Raw genomic sequence first — 22,070 nt, 5'->3', positions numbered from 1 at the left:
TGGTCTTTGATTGCAGGAATAGCTAATTTTGAATGAATTTATTGCAATAATTACTGAGACTCAATGGTTTAATTTGCTGATGTGATTGTTAGCGAAAATATATTTAAAATCTAGGGAGAAACACAAAGTGCATGGAAAAACTACAAGCAGAACTGATGGTCTTGTGGCTGCAGGGTTTAATCTTTTGTGTCTAAAACAGGCCAGTTATCAAAGAAGGAGAGGGTTCCCCATTGTTTTCCAGCCTGGTTTCTTCTAGGGCAGAAAGCAAGCAAGCAAACAGGCAACAAGAGGTCACTGCATGAAGAAGGGAGAACTTCCACCTACTCTGATGTTTCAAGCTGCTTTTCTTTGCCCTTTCTTTATCCACTCCTTTTAGTATGCAGTGGTATCTCTGTCCTCTTAGTGAGACAAAGCCATGCACTTGGCTTTCCTTTGCCTCTACTCCCCCGGCCCACAATGAAATGCTGCACATTGATGGTGTATCTGACTTTCTGCAGGGGGTTTACAAGGAAAGGTCACTCCCACATTCGCCTGGACCATATGGCAACACCTAAATAGAGCTGAAGTCATTGTCATAGATGTGAAGGCTGCCTGTGCCATGAAGGAGCCCCAATGAATGCTGCTGTGACTACCCAGGGGATTGGCTAATACGTACTGCCAAGTAGAGGTGTATCTTCAACTAAAGGTCAAACAAAAGAGAACAAGAAATTCTGAAAAACAGAAATGCAGAAATTGTTGCCTCAGACACATTTCTGGCATGCCTGCTAGATAGTGGGCATGTTTCACTGCTATGAGTCCAGTCTGACTCACAACTTGCATCAGCAAATAATTCCCTGTGTTGCTACAAAAAGCCAAATGCTGGTGAGTAGAGCTGTCTGGACTGGATCTACCAATCAAATACTCATGTATCAATGGGATTCAGCAGCACATACAATTAATGTTTAAATTAAAATTTCTCTGTCAAGGAACTAAATATAAATAAGTAATCCTCTGCAAAGCAGGCAGCTGATCTGACAAAAATTCAGCTTCACAAAAGTGTTTCAATACATTCCTATGAAAACACCAAAACACCTATTCCTTCATTTGCTGTAAGTATCAGACATAAGGAAAATACAGTGGCAATAGTTTGAACAGCATATTTTTAGTGACAGGTCAGATTTTGGAAAAGGCACCAGCCCCTGAGTATGTGAGGGAAGGAATAGAGAGGTGATTATGGCTTATGAAATTACTACATAGTACAAACCTGCTCTGTGGTTGTGCAAACGCCTTTTAAGTTCACAAACGACGATTTGACATCTCTAAACTCAAATTGTACATGTAGTCACAGAAACTTGTAGAAATTAGGCATATAATTGCCCTTGTTAGACATGTGACCCTTTAAAGATTAATTGTGCATCCTTGCTTCTTTATTGAGCCCATGTATTTAGGGGAAGATTATAGAGAAATTTATTCAAGTGCCTAAACCACAGCAAGGCAGACAATAAGAGCTGTGAAAGCATAGGTGTGACCTGTCTTTTGCTGATTGCTCCAGACTCCTGAATGCCTCTAAAAGAAAAATTAGAAGTTTTGGGAATAAAAGACCAAATGGCAAAGACTGTCTTTCAACCTTTGAACCTTCAGGCAAATAACCTGAAGTATTATTTGCCCCCATGGCCTTGAACAGTGGACTTTCTTCTGCCTCCCCTTAAAAAGTTACTTAACCCTCTGAAGAGCAGAATCACTCCTGACTGCTTAAAAATGAATGTGTAAATTTCTAGGAAATTGTCTTCACATAGTTCATCCAGCTCCCTGATCTTTTGGGAAATACATTGATCTATACTCAGTTGCATGTCTCTGGGGATTGAAAACCTGAACTGAAAACATGAATCAAAAACATATTTCATTTTCTTCAAGTAAACTCAGAAAACACTAGTGACAACAAATGCAGTGTGATCCAGGTCTCGCTGAAGTGGAAAAGAAGTCAGAAAACTTTGTTTCCAAACTTCAGACAGAGGAGAGAAAAAGCTAGCACATGGAAATAACTATTGATGGACACAATTATGTTTTAAGAGTGAATACCAAAGGGTTGAAAGCTCTGGGGAATCAAATTAATGACCTGGAAAACAAGCTCAAATTAAGAAACATCAGGTTGGGGGTGGATCCTTAGGGCCTGATGGTGACAAGAATAGAAAGATTTTTTTAATGGATTATGGAGGTGTTTGGGTTGAAAAATTCTTGATTCCCTCTGCAATATATCTCTGCTCACTGTATTTCTAGCAAGGACTTAAATAAGGCAACACCCATCATGATGTTTATCAAATGTGCAACATGTTACAGATCCTACTGTAACATTCAACTCATCTTTCTTTTCCAGACTCCAACTCTGATTTTCTCAGTGGCTGAATGAGGGGCTAGTTCACAGACTGAAGTGACTCCATATTGACACTAGAATAAATAAAATTATGCTCAACTTTCTTTAAGAATTTTAAAATTAGTGTGCTATTTCATAGCGTATTTTTGAACTCTATCTAAATTTAGCTATATTATCCTCAAATTGTTTTCAGAAGCACACTGTGATTTTGATTCTTTGCTTATCCTAGTGCAAAGCAGAAAGAAGGACCTAATCTCAAAATCATAAAAGCGCAAAATCAGTAACAAAAGGCTATTTACAGAACATTAACCTTGTGACTCTATAATCAGAATAATTATTTATGTGGCACCTATTTGTTCAAACCTTATAGTCATCTCTGAAAGACACTCTGAAAGGCACAAACTATTGGATGGTGTGTCTGCTGAGATACAAAGCACATGTCTGAGACACCTGGGATGGTCACCCCTGGCATTGCTGCATACACAGGTAAAACAAAGAGGCATTTTCACTATTTTGTTCAATAAAACTGGGAACTGTCTCTTATGAAAATGATTTAAAAAAAATAATTCCAGGCAATCAAATAATTTCCACTTTTAGCAGGATTCTGTGTCCACAGAGGTTAAAGGTAAAAGAGGCAAGAAATAACATTGAGAGAAATTCAACGGAAAGGAGTTCCTGGAATCCACCAGGACTGTGGCAGCATTCTGAAGTCCTGCAGGCCATCAGAAGGAGGAATGAATCTCATCCAAAGCCATGTGGATTCTCTTCTTCATGAATGGGAATACGATGCTGTATCACTTATGCTGATGGGCTGTAAAGTCCATCTGACTCTACAGCAAAGGTATTTACAGAATAGTACTGTGAAATCCATCAAGAATGTTATGTCAAAAATCCACTTACTCTTTAGTGCTGGTTATTCTGTGGTTTGGTATTGGAGAGATACAAGGTGGGAGCAGACAGGAAGCTGGAGGGTCCTCCAGGCGCTGCTTCTTGCTTTCAACAAAAGTATCCAGGCCTTCTGTCTGCTTTAACAAAAAAATGGTAGAGCATAAAAGATCCAGTATTTATGCACAACTTCACTGGCCATTGAGAGGACCTATGAAATCTCAGTGTATTTCCTTTCTAGGAGCAGCAGTTAAACTCTGGTCTAAGAGAAGTCAAAGTCACCTGAAATCAGGACTAAATGTGCTCCAAACACATGACATGAAGTTATATAATGAGTGACATAGCAGATAATTAGGAAGCAAAATGTCTCCTGTGCTAAAGCTATCTTCTGTAGTGCACTGGAATTTAATTAATAATTTAGATGTAATGACTTGATAGCACTAAATCTTATTCCAGTAAACAGCTTTTACTCATTCACCTAATAGAAATTGATGGAAAAACTTCTCTGAGTAAGTATTCCTCACAGGACTAGGAGTAGAGGACTGAGGTGGGGTAATCATTAACAGCAATAGCTCATTTGAAATTTGCTTTGGAAGACTCCCTGATGCATGACTTTTGTTCCTGAACTAGGATGGTACAAGCGAAGCTGATTATTGCTCTCTCACTGAAGCCTTCATATCAGTGTTCAAGCCCACTAGTAGATAGCTAAAATAAATCTTTTAAAAGCATGGTTTAGAAACACAAATTAGTCACTCCCTATCCTGTTTTAACTCTTGGTATACCCTTGAGTCATCCTAATTGGCTTTTTCCCCTTGGGTAGCAGTGAACAACCACATTGCAACTGAAGGGGCTGATTCCGGGTCTAGCTTATGTTAGCACAAGCCCAGAGCAAGAGTCTCCATTTTGTTACTTTCTGATTCAAAGTGTCAGTTAAGGAAATGATGAGGTTCCAAATTTCATGTGATCCCCTTTATTTTTTTTCTTCCTTGGGAGCCCTCGCTTTAGCTGCCAATACTACACCTATGTCCTAGTCAAGATTCCTTCTCCATGATACAGACACTCCACTAAGTTATCGAGCAAGAATTATTTTTGGTGTAATTACTATGCACCCTGGTATACTTAGACATAGATAACTATGGACATTTATACATCCCTCTTTTTTTTCTCCTTCCTTCTTGCATCTCTGTAGTGTACAGCTTGAATATAAATCGAATAAAAACCTGCTGAGTTTACTCATGTGATTATTTTCACTTAATTAACAGGGAAGGAGCCAGTGCAGTGACTCATTTAGGCAGGAGTGTAGATCCTGTGTCTATCTGGCATTGTCTGTCTTTGTCTAGCTGTAATTCTCTCGTACCACTGGACTCCTCAAACTTAGGATTTCAAGTCCACCAAAACAGACAGCTGAAGACATATTCACAATGATTTTAAAATTTGGGGTATAAAATACCACACTCTGATGACTTTTTACAGGCAGACCAGAGTAAAAGCATTTCAGCTGGAAAAACAAAAATTCATTTAGGATATAAAACCTCAGTTTCTTTTCTGAAAACACATTTAGTTTGAAGTGCAATGTCATATCCCACACGATAAAATATAGTGCCTTCAGTCAAACTGTATTTGTTTTTTTCAGGTAGCTGTGCAGAGAAAGCAGCTAGTTAAGTAAATTATACTTCTATAAATCATATTTGTTCATGCCACAAAACAATATAAAAACTAAATTCACCAGGACCATAAACAAGCACCATTCCACTGCCTTTGATGAAGCCTGTTTAAACCAGTGGTGAGAACACCTTAGGTGTTGCAGACAATAAACCCCTCCCTTCCAAACAGAAGTCACATTTTCTGAGTATGGTTCAAACTGTACTAATACAAACTCATCACTTTCTGCAGATTACAGAACGCTGGAAACTAATAGGTAAGTGAGCAAATACAGTAAAAAAGCTTGTAGGAAAATCTCAAAAAAATACAATGTTTATTAATTTTGTCAGCTGGGGTTTACTTTTTACTAGTTTCTGATGTTAATTTGTAGTGCACTTGTAAATGTCTGTCCTTTGTAAAACCAATAAAGCCTCAGTGCTGTGATGCCTCCCCACATCCCAGCTGCAGGTGCAGTGAGGAATCACTGCCTCTGATCTCCAGGGTGCTCAGAAACACTTTTTCCTTTAAACAATGAAAATGACTTACCTTGTGTTTCCTTTTGGATTTTGTGGAGGGTTTTTCAGCTGCTGGAGTAGGGGACTCTCGAGATGGTCGCCTGTGTTTCACATTTGCCTCTCTTGGTTCACTTTTCACAGACGTGGTCTCAAAAGTTTCCTGTCCAGGTACCCTAGAGAGTAAACTAAGGTCTATTTTCACCCACAGAGACTTGAGTTCTTCATATTCTCTCAGTGGGGACAGAAGTATATTTTGTACGATTGGGATAGGAGAAAAGAGCTGCTCCTCCAGGTCATTGCTGGTCTGATCAATGGATGTGTTGCTGCCATTGCTGGTTAAGCTACTTACACTGAGGATGTTGCTGCCAGAGTCCTTCACTTTGACACCACTGCCAGACCCAGTGCAGGCTGGCAGCACCTTCGCCTGCAAGCTCTCCTCCTGGTCTGTGTTTGAGTCAGAAGTAGATGAATCAGTTTCAATGAACTCCCGGGACTTCGGGATAATTTTGCTGGGGCCTCTGTACTTTTTCTTCTCTGAAGTGAGACCTGTGCTAGTTCGTGGTTCTTTCCTTGGAGCTGTCTTCCCAACTGCTGCTTTAGTTCGAACCTTTGGCTGCTCGGGGGGTTCCTGTGTATCTTTTTCTTTGGGAGTGTTGCTGGTATTATTTGGTTTGGGCCAGTTATACTCTTCTACACTGGAAGTCCTTTCTACCTTTTTGGGTTGCTTTTTCCCAGTAGTCCTTTGTGAAGTTGGCTCATTATGAGCTGGTGACTTCTGCTTGGAGACTTTTGCCTCTGGGGTTTTCTGGGCAACCCGTGGTTTGGCTTTCTCTCGGATGGGACTAAGAATTGCCCGGTCTTTGGAATCGGCTGGGGGCAGGCTGCTGTTGAGCTTCCCTTTGTTTGGCCCTTCGGCCTGCTGGTTGCTCTGGGCCTGGGAGCTGCTCTCACTGAGAGTCTCATTTTGACTGTTGATGATGGTCTTGTTGTGGGGGTTCACCTTATTTAGCCATTTATCCAGTTGCCATTTGTTCGTTGAGGGGGGTTCGGGCTGCAGATTGAAGGATGACAAGTAACAAATCTCAGACAGAACCAGTGCTTTTCCCTTTAAAAGATAACTTTTTGAATGTTTAATGTAACTTTTATTTCAGTCAACTAGTAGTAACTGCTAGTTTTATGGGAGTATTTATGGAGTATTTATGGTTAATTAGGCTTCCTTATCTGGTTTACAATGTGGCCCTGGAGAAATTTAATACAACTAAAAAGTTTAGCTAGTCCCTGAAGAGATAGTTTTGTCATGTTGACTTTCCTTAGTCCCCTTAGTCCCAGCTGAATACTGTGTCAATAAAATCTTCTCTACCTACTGGCAAAAATCTAAATATTTCTTTAAAGCAACTCTAATGTAGGCCAGAAAGATTCTTCCAAAATCTAGAACGAATATGCGGGTCATACATGTGAAACGGCAAAGGGAAAAGAAGTCAACAACATCAAATAGCACAGAATTCCAACACCCCCCAGCAGGCAGTGGGACTTTGCTCCCCTCCACGCTTCCCCCTTTGGGGAGAGCTTAGAGTGACCTTACCTCTGGCGTGGCACTGCGGGACTCCTCGTTGCACTCACTGTCGCTGGAGCTGCTCTCGCTGTCGGAGTCAGACTCGGAGCTGCTCTCGGACTCGCTGGAGCTGTCGGAGCCACCACTGGAATGGGTCAAGCCAGTGGCGTGTGCCACTGGCACTGGCAGGCTGCTGCGGGGACAAGAGCCTCTCTTAGCGTGCTCCTGGCTTTTTGCAATTGTTGCCCAGTGAACCCCATTCACACTGAATATCCTCAGTGTCACCTCCCTCTCCTGCAGTGCAGACCCACGAGAGCTCTAGGGGCTGTGCCATTGTGGAGCCACCAGAGGAGCTGGTTGGGTTCATGACTCATGGGACACATGGATTATGTTAGTAACATTGCCATCATCATCATCATCACCATCCAGTAAGAAACACTTCAATGTCACAAGCCTGAGCTTATGAGGCCAATGATTGCAAAAACTAACAATCACACTTAAATAAATCATTAATGGAATCATGGTTTCTTCATTTTTTGCCAGTTCATTTATAATTCATGATCAAAGGAAGGACATCATGCAACTAATATTGGACAGGACATTTTAAAAATTAATTTAATGAATACTTTTACACTGCAGTGTACAAAAACTATGTACTTTTGACATCTCCAGGGAGTGCCCAAGAATTTTTTATTTATAGCTTTTTTCCCTCTCATATTTATGATAATGCAGTGAGAAAATAGCATTCATGCTGAAAATAAGCTTCTCTGTGAAATCTATTTTTCTGTGTGTTCAACTGTCCTCCAAGATGTATTTATTAGCAGTGCACTGTATGTCATTGTTTCTCCTCAGCATTTGTTTCTAATCTGAGAGGTCAGATGACCCCAGCTTTTAGCACTACAGAATTCTGCCAGTCTGAGTCTTTATAAACTCATCTTTAATTTCACCTTTTTTGTCAGGGAGATAACCATAAGGTTATATGTCTCTTCAGCTGATCTATATAGGGACTTTTTGATGATTGATTTTAAATTTGTGAAGCTGACAAAGCAAAGTGTTTGAAAATTGACACCATTTGCTATTACACCTTTATGGATATTCAGTACTTCACCTTAATATATCATACACTGTGTGTGTCCCATATTGAGTGATCCAGAGATGCCTACAAGGTATAATACAGCCTTGCCTCTGCTTCTATCTGTTTTTCTATTTCCTCCCAGAAGGATTCAGCTAAGCCAGGAATACGCTTTCCTTCCTTTTCAAACCAAGATGCTCTGTGCAACAAGATGCCCTCTTAAAAAACCACAGTAACCAAGGAACTGGAAAAGCCAGGGGAAAAAACAAAAAAAAAAAGAAAAGCCAGAACAAACTGATGTGTGACCCTGTTCTGCTAGAATCTTTACAAGCATTGGCACTGGCTTCCGTGACAATAATAGATGGACTTTAATTTTCTTCTTACACTAAGCTACTTTATCTCCCTCCTTGTTGGTAAAACCTATTGCTTACACGGTGGTTGGTAACAAAACTGTCTCTTTGTGCCTTGCAATGGCTCTGCAGTGCCCATTGACAAAACAGCTTGGTGCTTTAGGGTGCATTAATGAAACAAAATTACTCACTTGGGTAATTGCTACAGATCACTAACTTTGGTGCTCATTAAGTCCATACACTTCTTATTTTTTTAATTCTTTTAGCTGCTCCCTTACTCAACTGACTCAAGTAGAGCTACTCAGAAAATTTCAACGGGATGCAAAAGGCAATTCAAAGACCAAATGATGAAAACATATAGGCATTTCCAAAAGTATTATGGAAAACTAACCACTGCTGAACTAAAACTGATCTTATATTTTGTATTTAATAAAATTATTTTTGAAAACAATTTGTATTTCTTCCTTTATCCCTCATTTTCAGTGAAGCTCAAGAAAGTTTAAGAAAACACATTTTTCATGCAATATTTTTACAGTAAACAAGGAAACAGAAAAGTGTAGAAAAAGAAAATGTGTTTGTAGGGGTGTTGGCCTTTCTCATCAGTGTCTTGCAATTTCAGTATTGTATTTTCTACTTGGAAAATACTAATAGTAGATGAAAACTGAGCTTTTGTATTTCATTGCAAATATCCCCAGGAAGAATAAAATAGAAAACACCACAAGGATTCCCAGACTGAGGAGGCAAACATGGCAATTCCATTCTAAAATGCCAGAATGAAGCACCAGCCTTGAAAAAGAAGTGTCATTTATGGAATTATCAGAAGACTGGAGTTTTAATTTAAAAACAACTTCCCCCTAAATCTGAGAGCTTCTCAGGAGTGGTTTCTGCCCAGGCAACCTCCACACAGAGTGGTGTGTGTGGGGCTGCACACAGATTTGTGCAAATCGCCCTAAGGACTCTCAGGCTCTGCTCTCAGGACTGGCACATCTGCTCTCATTAAGACAACTGAGGCAAAGAATAACACATTAAATCAAAGAAGGGAAAGGCAGTGCCCCAGCCAGACCTTTCCCACCTTTAAACCCAACTTACTTCTCTTAGCACTCTGGGACTAACACTGTAGCTGGGATGTGCTCACAAAATAACAGGAATTGTACTGGAGCAGACTGCAACTGTCTGACAAAGAACTTGAAGGGCAGGAATAAAACCTAGGAAATAGATAGCAGCTCCAGCCTGGCCTTATTTTCTTTCTTTCTGCATACCAGCCTCAGAAAAAGCTACCATTTGCCAAACATTACCAAGTAACACAGCTCAGCAAGCATGCAGGAACCAGACAGGCTCAAAATAATGTTTTTCATACAAAACACAATGAGGTCATATTTGTCTTTCATCTGGGATAATAAAATTATGCCTTGGCTACACCGGGCAGTTTCATGCTGAAGGCATCATTGCTGATCCTCATTACTAAAGTAGAAGCGTTCCTTTTCATCCTGTAGTTTGGGTTGAGAGCAACTGTGTATGCCTTGCAAAACAATCAGCTAAGACCCAAAATGCCTTTCCGAGCATCTCACCATACTAAAGATAGATCTTGTACATGGCTACAAGCAACTTCTTACTATGCAGCTCAGCAGAGAAGAAAAAGGTATACATATGTTTCACAAACAAACAAACAAACAAAACATTTAAAAGTGCATAAAAAATGAATCTTTGCTTCCAGTAAAGTAAGTTTAGTAGATATTCTGGATTGTATTCAAAAATATTTGGTTTGCACTCTTTCCAGAGATTTCTGCAGATTTAAAGTTCAATCATGTTTTGAAAGATGCTGGGCTATATTCTGCAATTCAAGCAGCTGTTATACAAATAAACTGGGCTTCCTCACATAGGTTTCAACTACATGAACTGGGGGTTGCCTCTTGAAGAGACTTTGAAAGCAAGCTTTGTTATGTTGCTAAGATCCAGACAAGGAATGCCAGTCCAGACAAGGTTTTAAATGGATTTAAAGCATTTTATCGTCAGACACAAGTCCTCAAAGTGACTAAAGAGGGCAGGAAGGACTGATATTTGAAACTACTGAATTTTTATTTCCCAGCAGGAGATGAGCACTCATATTGTTCCTCAGTGTTTGGGTGACAATGTTTTATTTCACGTGAAGTGAAAAAAAAAAATTAAAAACAATGCTGCACAATGGAACACAGCATTGTTTGGGTAAATAACACTTAGAAGAAAGCTAGTTCATTATTATCACTTGAGATTGGAGGCCCCTACTGAGACCAGCGACCCGATGTGCAGGATCTGTGTAAATACATGATGAGGCACAATCCTTGGGCTAAAGAGCTTTCAGTGCAAACACACAAAGCAAACAGCAGAGGTATTACAGTCATCCTCATACTCAGTGTGGGCCGGCCACATTCTCTAAGTGCAAGGCCTCTTTGCAGGTAATAGAAGCATCAGTTTTGCCCTCCTTTTAAATTTGATCTTATTTTCCAAGCCCCGTGCTCGGCACTTGAGCCGAGTCCTGCGGGGCAGTCAGAGATGCTCTGCCCTGACCCAGAGCCCTGACCAGGCTGTGCAAAGATACAAAATGACTAGGCAGGGAGACCCCCATGACTCAGGCCAGATGGATCAGTGGCTGCTCACCCCTCTCCCGAGGAGCACCTCCTGTGCTGTGGAGATGAAAGCCCTGGAGTGACACCCACACAGCAGGGGGAAGGGGAACCAGCCTCTGTCCCTTGCAGAGGTCACCACGATGCCTCTAGCTGACTGCAGACTGGTAAGCTGGGGGTCTTTCTGACACAGGAGACCTGCACATCTGGAAGCAAGCTGGAAGGAAGCTCTTCTGCAGCACCTTCACCCATCGCCCTTCTTGTGCTTTTGCAGTGCAAGCATTTCCCAAGTCCCTGATAATAGTGCACAGCATGGCCAAAAATTATGAGATGAGAAATGCCTTGAAGGAGGGGACAAACACCAGCACCATCAGTACACAGAGTATTTTTCAGCTCTTTCTGAGCTCAAACAACTACCGAGCATCTGAGACTTGCAGGTGTGTAGCTGCTGATGGCTCCTGGCGAGGAGCTGCACTGACCTTAACACACACCAACCATCTTTCTTCCACTGCAGTTCACTGGTACAGCTGAACTGCCCAAATCACCCTGAAGCTTGTCTGTTTTTTAATTCATGGGTTATTTTTGCAAAGCCAATTAAAGCAGACATGGCATTATGATGTGTCTGAATCATTATGCTGCATAGAGAACCAAAGCCCTGATATGTGGCTTATTCTTTTTTTTTTGTTCTTGTTGTCATGTGGACCATTATATTGTTTTCAACACATAATTTACTCTACTCTTGTTATAAATTATTTTCAAAATTAAACCTGGTAGCTACAACAAAGATAATGTGAAATACTCCAACTCGTTAACCTCTAATATGAAAAATAATAAAAAATTAACCTTGTAAATACAGATATAAAAAAGAGGTATAATTCAGACTACAGCAGTAAAACCCATCAAGGAACAAAACTTCCTAACAACTCCTTAGCTATCTCTTTGAACCTTTTTCCAATTAGATGTAGTCACGTTAATTGCTGTGAGGAGAATTTGGCAAATAGATGGTGCTCTCCAACAATAGGTTGATTAATTCTAAACGTTAATTTTGAGGGTAATGATGAATTGGCCACTTGTTTCACTGCTCTACTCAGAAATCAAAATGTAAACTTAGAGAAAGCGGAGCACTGCTGGTCAGTGGGAAATTGTAGATGGGAACTGACCAATGAGTCAACAGTCCATCTGTGTTGGCAATGTGTTTCCATTGGAAGCAGCACTCTACAAAGGTTGTTTTACTGCACAGGCCTATATTTAGGGAAAATTCAACCAATGAAATCTGGAAAGGGCAATGTCTATGCTGGAAAAGTGACAACAGACTTGACAGAGTAGCTGATCTTCCTGTTGAGGCACTGGATTGGGAGAGAGATTGCTTTTTGTCTGAGAAGAAAATACATCTGCACATCAGTTCCTGCTGAGTAAAAGAGAGGTTATGTGGCCTGTCCTTAATCTGGCTTGTCTATTTAAAATGCAAATTCGTGAGAGCAAAGAGTCTGATTGCACAGGGCACTGAAAATTGGGCCAGCACTGAGCAAGACTTCTGTGCACTCAACCACGCTGCAGCATCTACCACAGCAGACAGCAACACTTGCTCTTATTAGGATACTGCTGTCCCACTCCCTACATTTTATTCCAAGAGATAGGAACAAACCTTCCTGAGTTGCTCAGAAGCCAGCCCAATCTCTTCTTTGGATCTATTTCTACAGAAAAACCGAAAACCTGATGAGCATTGCTTGGAGTTGCTGGACTCACTGAATTCTGCATAGAAAAGGCTGCTTCATTATTCTAGCAGATAATAATAGTGCAGCACCTAGCAAATTAATATTTACCCTCACAATTTAATACCAGAACTGTTCAATAATCAAGTTTTATTTCTCTTCTATTCTTACACCACTATCAGGAAGTAATACTCCTTTCTGATTTGAAAAGGAGCTGCCTTTTTTTTTAATAATGAATTGTTCATATTTTTATCTTCAAACTTCTATATGCCTGCCATTAGATTGCTTTTTAAAGAAAAGGATTTCTCTGGATGATTTTTTTCACTGCCTTTCCACTGGTTAGTATTAAATTATTTAACATCAGGCTGATAGGATTCAAATCTAAACTTTCAAAGATTGGGTTGACACAGGAACTGAAAAGTTGTATCAAGGCTTTTAAAATATTAATCAGCACCCAGGTCAATGAAATGAAATAAGGTGTGGAAATTGTTGCTTCAGCTAACATTAGCACATGAAGTAAGACATCATTTATGATGGCTCTCTCATGTCAAAACACATGGAAAGGGAAAACCTCTAATATGTTATTCAGGATGTGGCAGTTGATCTGCCTGTATCAATCCTGCGTACTGTAATGCAAGTAGGAACTCTGATTTATTTTAAGGGGGAGGGTAATTTACAAGATGTTGTATGTAAAAAGCCACAGTCTCATTTTACTGTGTTCAAAAGGAACTGTTTTAATCAAAGACTGTTTATAACAAGGTTGATAGAGTTACTGAAACAGATTTTTTTTCATATACATAAAACCCTTTTATACTTCCAGCTTTAAGGACCATAAAAAAGGATAGTAAAGATGAAAGAAATTAAAAGAATGACAGAGCTAACTCCTATGAGCCACAATCTATGTCAAAGCAGAACCAAAGTGATTGACAGCTTGCATTAGTAATAAATAGAGTGGGGAAAAGCTGCCAAGAATCCATAACAAGGTCAAAGCCTTCCAATAAAGAATTACATTAGCCACAAATCCTGGCTGGAACTGTGTATATACATCTGCAATGTGACTTTAACCATGGCTCTGTTTCTACTCTCCTATTCTGACTATTTTCCAGTTTTTATTCCTGGGCTTCAGTAAATTCTGACTCCATCACACCTGTGATAAAGAACAGGTGTAACATATCAAACTATGACATAAAAAAAACAAACAGAAAAGGAGGAATTTTAATGCCACATCTCTAATGGTGCACATAAAAAACTTTCTGAGCTATTGGTATGGTAATCACTCTCCTTCCAATATCACAGTGCTGTTATACACACTTGATGTGGAAGAGAAGGGGATTTTGCATATTAAAAGCAATACTGCATCTATGATTCGTCCATGCATCACTCTGCTCACCTCAGAGTTTAGAAACAATTTTTGGAGCATGTTATTATTCAGGGAATGCAATGTATGTACGCTTTTTGATGTACAATATTTTAGTGAACAGATTCAAGTGTCAGAGAGTATTATTTGTACTGTGCCCTGACGTGCTACTATTTGCCTGGCATCTGGAAGAACAAGAACATTCTCTCTTACTGTGAGAATCCAAAGGGTCTCATTTGATATAAATGGAACCACTTTATTATATCAATATTGCCCCACTGAATCAAGCTAGATATGAGGATTGATACATAGAAACATCTTTATTTTCCGCAAAGGAAATCCTGGAATACTGCATCTTTCAGTACACTTCGAAAATCTTCTGTGAAGTGCAGAAGCACATATTTGCCCCTCTACAGTTCACAATTTATAGTGAACATAAAATGTTTTTTAAGGAGTCAGTTATTTACACTTTGATTTTATTTACTACAGAAGAAAGTCCAAGTGTGGTAATGAAAAAAACCATCCAAAGTGAACCTCTAAAAGCAAAGTGTTTTGGTCTTTGTCATTCATGTATGGCAGAAATTTGGGCACCTAACCTTCTAAATGAAATACTCTTCTCATTCTCAGCTCTGTTCCATTTCTAACTGAAAACAGAATTCAGCTCACAGAGCCCAGTGGGAAGAGAACCGTGGGCTCTGAGACCAAATCACACTGGTGCAGACGGATCCACATGACACCTCCAACTCCTCACCATTTCCAGTCTCATCTGTTATCTGTGGAAAGCCAAGTTTACTATGCTGAGCAGCCAAGCAGTAAGAAAACAATAGAAAGTTGGAGGGTTCTTTCCTCTCTCCATGTAAAACCCCTCTGAGCCTGAAAACGTGCCAAAAGGCATACCTTGATTTTCCAAAGCTTTACGGCACACATGCAGTCCTTTAACACCTGAGTGCTGAACAGGTGTCCCAACAAGAGCTCGTGAAACCATGGGAGGATTTCCTCTCCAGGGGAATTCCTTGGGAGCAGATCAGCAGTACATCCAGTTTCAGGCCAGAGCAAAGGGGAGGAATTGGGAACAAAGGACAGAGGAGGGAAAAAAGTCTGTTGCAGGATGTTAAAGCTGTCCTTATTGAGAAAAGACCCAAGACTGCTCCAACAATCTTAGTTATTGTCAGGAGCATGATGAGTAAAACAAGCAATACAGAAAGAGGCAGAGATAAAAACTGAGTATAATCAGAACTAATTGGGTAATATTCTACTAAATGAGCTTCAGCTGCTCACAAACTGGTAGCAATCTCCATGCATTATGCACTGTAGAAAGCATGAAACAGCAGGATTATGCTACATAGGCACTAGGTCATAGGCGTATACTCAAATGACTGAGGCACAAGTAATCCAGCTCTGTGGAGATGACTGCTGCATTTTTGTAAAGAGAAACAGCCCCGTGGTTATAGAACCAGTTCCACACTTCAGAATACTGGTTCAATTCATGTGTCTCCCTGGGATTCAACAGGCAAAATAATTGAATTCCTGGCACTTCCCTGTTATTAATACATACAGTATTGTGAGACTCCAAGCATATTTCGGTTCATCAGATTGAATTTGTAATAACAGGGACCATGGAAGTACACAGGCACTCATGAAAACCACATGTAGACACTTTGTTTCACTGCTACTGCCATAACAGTAAAAAGGAATCATCATTATTAATAATGGCCAATTACTCTGAAATAGTTGTTAAAGAAGTATTCCTAAAGGAATATGATGAATTTATGGCATACCACCAAAGCCTTTCATGGATATAAAGATGTACTTCAGCACATGACTTGTTTTTGGAACAAGGAGAAAGCCGTCTAGTAAAATATTAATGAAGCTGAATGCTGAAACACAGGAGTCTTCCTTACAATTCGTTTTAAAATGGGGTAAAAGGCTCCATTTGGAATGAAAATCTTAATCTTCCGTATATTTATGTTTAATATGATCTCCTTTTAATGCTGCTGATTTTTGACAGTTACATAATACTTTGCTTTATAGACTTAAAAAAAGGTATCAAATCTACTTCGGACTAAATATCATCTTGAATGTTCTTATGTTAAGAACAGAGCTAAATCGTTAAGCAGCATCCACCTTTAATTATGACATACGTAGGTATTATGGAAAGAAAGGTGCTTCTCCGAGTGATAAATGGACCTGAAGATCCTTCACAACATTCATTATAAATCACAAAAAACCATTAATAAACAGTCAGAAAAAAAATGACAGTTGCTACCAGTATCTGCTTTCATACTTTGCCTAATACTATCACTGTCACGTTTAAACCTGACATCTTAAATCTTTGACATAAAAACCCTTTAAGTCAAAAAGGCTCGTCTATTTTAACCAGAATTTTCTATGATTCTTATTTTGAATGGCAGGAAAAGGAAACAGAGTATCTTTAATTCTGTAATCTTATCTGGCTGAGCATCTTTCCTTTCAGCCTTTTACATCAACCCCAAAATAAAAGGAGAATCCTAGCAGCTCCTGCACTTACTTTCTGGGATCTTGTGGGCAAACAGAATTCCATGTCTGCCAGAGGGAGCTGGTGGTGCTCAGCACTGCTTGACTGTGTGGGAGCCAAGTAAAGACACTACAAATACAGGGATTGAACTATCTGTGTGCAGGATGAGGACAAGTTTGGAGCCAGCTTTCATTTAGACAGGAAAGAGTAACTGGGACTGCCAGAATTAACACTGGATGCCTTCCTGAAGTGTCACACTGCTTGCTTTCTTAATGCAGGCTGAAAAACTGGGATGCCTGGCAGAGGCACTTAACATTTGCCTGGGACTGGGCAAACACTGTGTTCCCCAAGAGGGCTTCAGGAAAAGACTGACCATAATCCTGAGCAAAAAGTGGGTTTTGTCAAGGGAGTGCTGAAAAATACTCAATATGGACAAAATTATTTAGATCTTTAGGATTAGTTTTATTATTTTTTCTTAAAAACCTTTCACTGAAGATGCTTTCTTTCTGGACATTTATGTTCCAGAAATGGACTTTTCAACATTACCACCATCCATTTTCCCCAGACTCAAGCAGAGTTATTGTAAGAGCAATGATTTGTTGAAGGTCTGCCAACAAGCAAGGTCAGGAAAACCCAACCCCCTCATGGATACAGAGGTAAACAGGCAAAGTTTGATCTCTCTTGCACTTTTTATTGTTTCCCACTTGACAATCATTCCCTTAGTAAGGTGCAAATGTCTTCGTCACACATCTGCCTCAATCTCTTAATGTTCTAGTGTGGCATGGAGGTTACTGATTACATGAAACTCTTTTGCTTCTTAATGACAAAAATCAGTAGTGAGATTTCACTCTACAAGCAGGAAAGTGGAGAAGTAGTGACTTATTTTCAGCATTACACTTAAAAAATACCCCACCCTCTCGAATTCTATCTGCAGTATTTGGGCTATCACAGGCAACAAAGCTACATCAATGAAGGACAGTGCTCAAAAGTCAGCCCCTGCAGCAGATGTTAACGCAAGTGGTCCAACGTTGAGCATGACCAATTGCTTCAACAGCAAGGTCTGACGTGAACACCTGACATCACTGCCTGCATCCCTGAAAATAGATGCACGGAGAGACACAGACACTTTGGCCCAGGGCTAAAAAGCTCACCCTGAATTTCAGATCAGCATTTAGCTGGATCTTATCCAGAAATAACACTGCTTGGCTGATCTCTCTTGTTTTCCAGAGCAAAACCTACAATGCCAGTCAGTAAATTCAGATGATAGCTTCAACATACTAGAGCAGTTTAGCATCTAATTCATTGCTTTGTTTCCCCCTTTGCTTTTTGAGTGAAGGAATATCCCTGAAGGTTTTTATAAGTGATTTGTGCAGAGACTGCTGAGAGAAAGCGTAGTGTGGCAGCATGTTCCTCCCACCACAGTCAGGCTGGATTCCTGCACCAATAGACTGTCAATGGGAGTCTGACATGGGCAAAATTTTGAAAGTGAAAGCTCTACTTACGAGTTTTGAAGTGGAGAGACTGTTATTTTTGAATCTGAAGTCATTAAACATTGCTTAATGTCTAGGTTACAAATGGACTCAGGATCTCACACTTGGCTCCAGTGTGTAGATAACTCACACTGCGTATCTGGGGTTTCGGTTCAAGCCCATCCTGAATATAAGTTTAGAATGAAAGAAATACATGCAAATAGCAGGCAAATTATGAGGCACTGCCAGCTGTTTTCTTCCACTTACAAGGCTGTTTCTGAGAAAGCAAAGTGTTTAAGTATAGCATGGAATATGTGAGTGATGACAAGCTGGTATCCCTGAGTTCAATGTGAACATGACATTCTCAAGTTTAGGGCATCTGTTGTTCCTGACACATGCTTTCCTAGGCCTCTGAGGCTACATTCTTTATTAAGTTTGTTGAGAAATGGAACACTATTCTTCCTACCCTTTTTTTGGATCTCTCCTTGAGAAATATCTGTGTTCTATCTGTGCTTTAATGACAGACCACTGCTTGTTTTCCAAGAAAATCCATGCCAAAAGTCCAGGTAAAACTTAACTCACAGGCTGGTATATACAGAGCTGGCCTTGCAGGTCATGTTCCCAACTGAGTAATGGACTCATTATATTATCCCTGGCGAGTCTTTCAGGTTGGAATTTTCAAACAAAAGCAAACAAAATAAACCTTTGTTTTGTTATTTGATCATTTTTTAATGCCATAGATTATTAATTTTGGTTTATTAATTTGTTGGTCCAATGGTTTTTATGTGCTGCAGTTCAGAATAGGTCTTTCTCTAGTATCATGTTTTACATAGATATGGGAAATGAAATGTAAGTCTGATAAAATTACAGTTGTGTGCCATACAAGGCAATACCGTAAACATGACAACAGCCTGGAAAGCTGCTTAGCAAAATGATCTTAATATAAAAGGCAGTGTGAAAATGTAAAAAGGATCTATAATGACAACAAAGATTAGCCATTTGCTCTCTAACCTTATTTACAGAAGCAATCAGAGGTATTCAGGTCGAGTTAATGACCCTGTCTCCAATTAATTCAATTGTCTACAAACAACACTGATGCAGTGGTTGTCTCAGAGTCTGCCACATAGTCTCTGAGGGAATACATAAGACTCCATTAAAAGTGACAATAATAATGCATTTATTACTGTAACACTATTGTATTATAAATAAATTCCTGATGTTAAATTATGCTCCACGATTTAACAGAAATTCAATTACTGAAATAATAAAAATGATGGTGTATTTGCCAAGTGCATGGACTATAATTTGGATGCTTAGTTACCAGCAGTTGGCTGTTTTGCAATTTCTTGTTCATAGAGTATTTCTTTTGAATAAATGCCAGACTTTTTCATACAAATTTCATGAACAAGTTGCAAAATGAAATTTTGAGCTTTTGAATCCAATTATGAAAGACATAACTAAATCTATTATTGAAAAATATTCTTGAAAGCCCTTCTTGCTGTTGTTCAGCTCTGTGTAGTAATTGAGGTAAGCACAGGTGCTGTTCATTATGGGCCATTGTGCACCATCTGAATTCTGGGAACTGAGGAATTCAGAGGGTTTCAAGTCTTTGTGTGAATAACAAACAGGCGTGATTCAGAGGTTGGTTGTACAAGCTCGCACATTGCTCTTCTGGGTCTCCTAAGACACCTGCTTACCCTTTTGAAGCCAAAACAGTATCATTTATGTTCTGGCTATTCTTCCTGCAGTGATTTTTGTAGAAGCAGCATATTTCCCCACCCCTCTTCCTGCAGGCTGCTATTAATGGTGGAAGCAGGAGCAAAAGAAAGCAAAGGAAGAAACCATTATCTAGTGGGGACAAGAAGCCTTAGAGAAGTCCTTCTTGCCTTGATGAGATTCCGGCACAGAAAACCTCATGAAAAAAGAACTGCTTCTCACACTGAGTATCATTCCCCCTCTCAAACAGTTTCTTGTGGTAGGCTGTTAAGCATAAAATTATTTTTTTTTTCTCCTAACACCAATCTGTATTTTCTCTTTGGGGTTTGGCTATGCATTTATCTTGCTAATGCCTCTTCCACTGTCTTCAGGTATCTTACAGGGAATACACAAAGAGGTGCAAGCACCTTGCAAATGAAAAACTGCTGACAGTCTTCCTATCGGATCCCATAGGTGCCTGTAGCCATATGCCAGCATGTATGTGGGTCTTGTCTCTTTGAGGATAACAAACTCTCACCTCTGCATATTTCAAAATGTGCTGTCTCAACTATATATTTCTGGTGACAGTGATTATTTACTTTGCACTTTTATTTGTTGATATATTGCTAGTACTTATCAGCAGAGATGTTATCAACACATCTGGGGATGGAGTATGTGGAGAGCAGCTGCCAGGCAGCCCAAAGGAAGGAAACATGGAGGGGAAGTTCCTCCAGTCTCAGTGTTAAAGGTATCTTTATTTTTTACCCTCCCCTTGCACTGACTGCAGTGCAACTAAAACTGCCTCAGTTCAAGTACTCCTGGGAATATACGGAGCTGTTAAGAGATGCTATCATACTACACATTGCAGAAGTCAGCAGGCACAAGAATTCCTTGAGCATGTCAAATATTCAGCTATAATTCAACACCTGCAATATGATTTCTCAAAACTTGCAGCAACCAAAGTTAGATGATTTATTCTCTGAATTAACCTCTGTCATAAGCCATGTACAATTACAAGTGCAGATCTCAGTGCCACCTGAAGGTCAAGTTAAGACCTGAAGAGGAAATAACACCATACAAAAAACCAAAAAATTGAAGAAAGGCAACTACTTTCCTGAACTTCATGAAAAAGGAAAAACAGATCTTCAGGAAAGAAGGCTTGGGATTTCAGTGGGCTGAACACTAAAATAGAAACTGGCTGGCAACACTGGAGAGGACCATATTTACATACAATAAATCTACAGGCCTCTAAAGGAGGTTGAGCTTACAGTGAGGGACAAAGTGGCATGCCATTCCCAGTGTCTGAGTTAGTGATGAATGGCAGAATCCTCCTCCAGCCAGGGAACCAGAAGGAATCTGAGCAGAAGCAGGTAATCCCATCTAGATGTGTGGTCCATTAGCCACACATGGATAAAGAAAAAGAAGAAGAAAGAAAAGAAAAAAGAAAAAGGAAAAAAAGGAAGAAGTTTAAGGAAGTTGAGATCATTCATCAGTCCAAATCCACTTCAGGAATTTGAGCTGAAGATAATATTATAACGGCAGATTACAGATGAAATTAAGTTCAACAGCAAAACAACATATGCAAGGATGAGAAACAAAAGGAGTTTTGTTGGGGAAGGTGGAGACCAAAATTACGCTGGCCTGCAAGCTCCAAATGTAACATGAAGACAAGCTCCAATAACAACCACAAAGCTACAGAGTTTATATACAGGTACTGTTTTTCCCTGGGAGTGTTTCATGTTTTAAGACACTGGTGTCAATTATTTGGGGCTTGGGTTGCAAATTGTAAGCAAGCAGTAAACTAAATTCCTGGAAAATGTATCAATTCAGAGAAATCAACTCTGAGAGTACAAATCTCTGGGACTAGGTCCAGTCCTGATTTTCGCTGTATTTTGTTTGACTTGTGTAAACATGCACTTAGTGCAGCCATCCCCACAGTCACTCACACTTCTGTACTGCAATAAAAGAGACTCAGGAGAAGGACATTTTCTGTGGATCTTTCTCAGCTTAGTTACTGCTGGTCACACCTAGGACAGCTGCTGATCATCTGAAGAACAGATATTTAAGTGGGACAGGCAAGACAACTTGCCACTGCCATTTCTTTCTTCTCAGTAAAGCTGGCCAACATATGAGGGGAAACAGAATCTATGCTTTAAGAGAAGGAGCATGTGAGCACTGGTTTGGTATGGCTATGTGGTACCTTCATAGCCTCCACACCACGCCTCAAACCTGTGACAACACTGCTACAGTGCAGGCCTGTGCAAGACGCATGATGCCATGTGTGGGGGGTATTAAACACAAAAAAGAGATTATCTGCAAGTGTGGCTTTAAGGAAGAGTTCATGAGAGAAAAGAAAACAAGAGCTTAAAGAAGCAACT

At 39.9% G+C, this 22,070-nt stretch overlaps 1 protein-coding gene across 1 annotated transcript in view; it reads right to left on the bottom strand.

Annotated features, from left to right (window-relative positions):
- The window catches only part of AFF2 (ALF transcription elongation factor 2), a 253,106-nt gene that overhangs the window by 24,705 nt on the left and 206,331 nt on the right, over positions 1–22,070 (bottom strand). The window contains exons 11-13 of the mRNA XM_062503175.1: positions 6,974–7,136; positions 5,423–6,442; positions 3,251–3,375 (exon numbers count right to left, since the gene is read on the bottom strand). Of these exons, the coding sequence (XP_062359159.1) occupies positions 3,251–3,375; positions 5,423–6,442; positions 6,974–7,136 (1,308 nt within the window). The remainder of the gene's footprint in view (positions 1–3,250; positions 3,376–5,422; positions 6,443–6,973; positions 7,137–22,070) is intronic.

This window comes from Cinclus cinclus, chromosome 15 (assembly GCF_963662255.1).
Source record: "Cinclus cinclus chromosome 15, bCinCin1.1, whole genome shotgun sequence".
NCBI classification, from domain to species: Eukaryota; Metazoa; Chordata; class Aves; order Passeriformes; family Cinclidae; genus Cinclus; species Cinclus cinclus.
The sequence above is the reverse complement of the archived record's forward strand: the minus strand, read 5'-3'. Positions and strand labels throughout refer to the sequence as shown.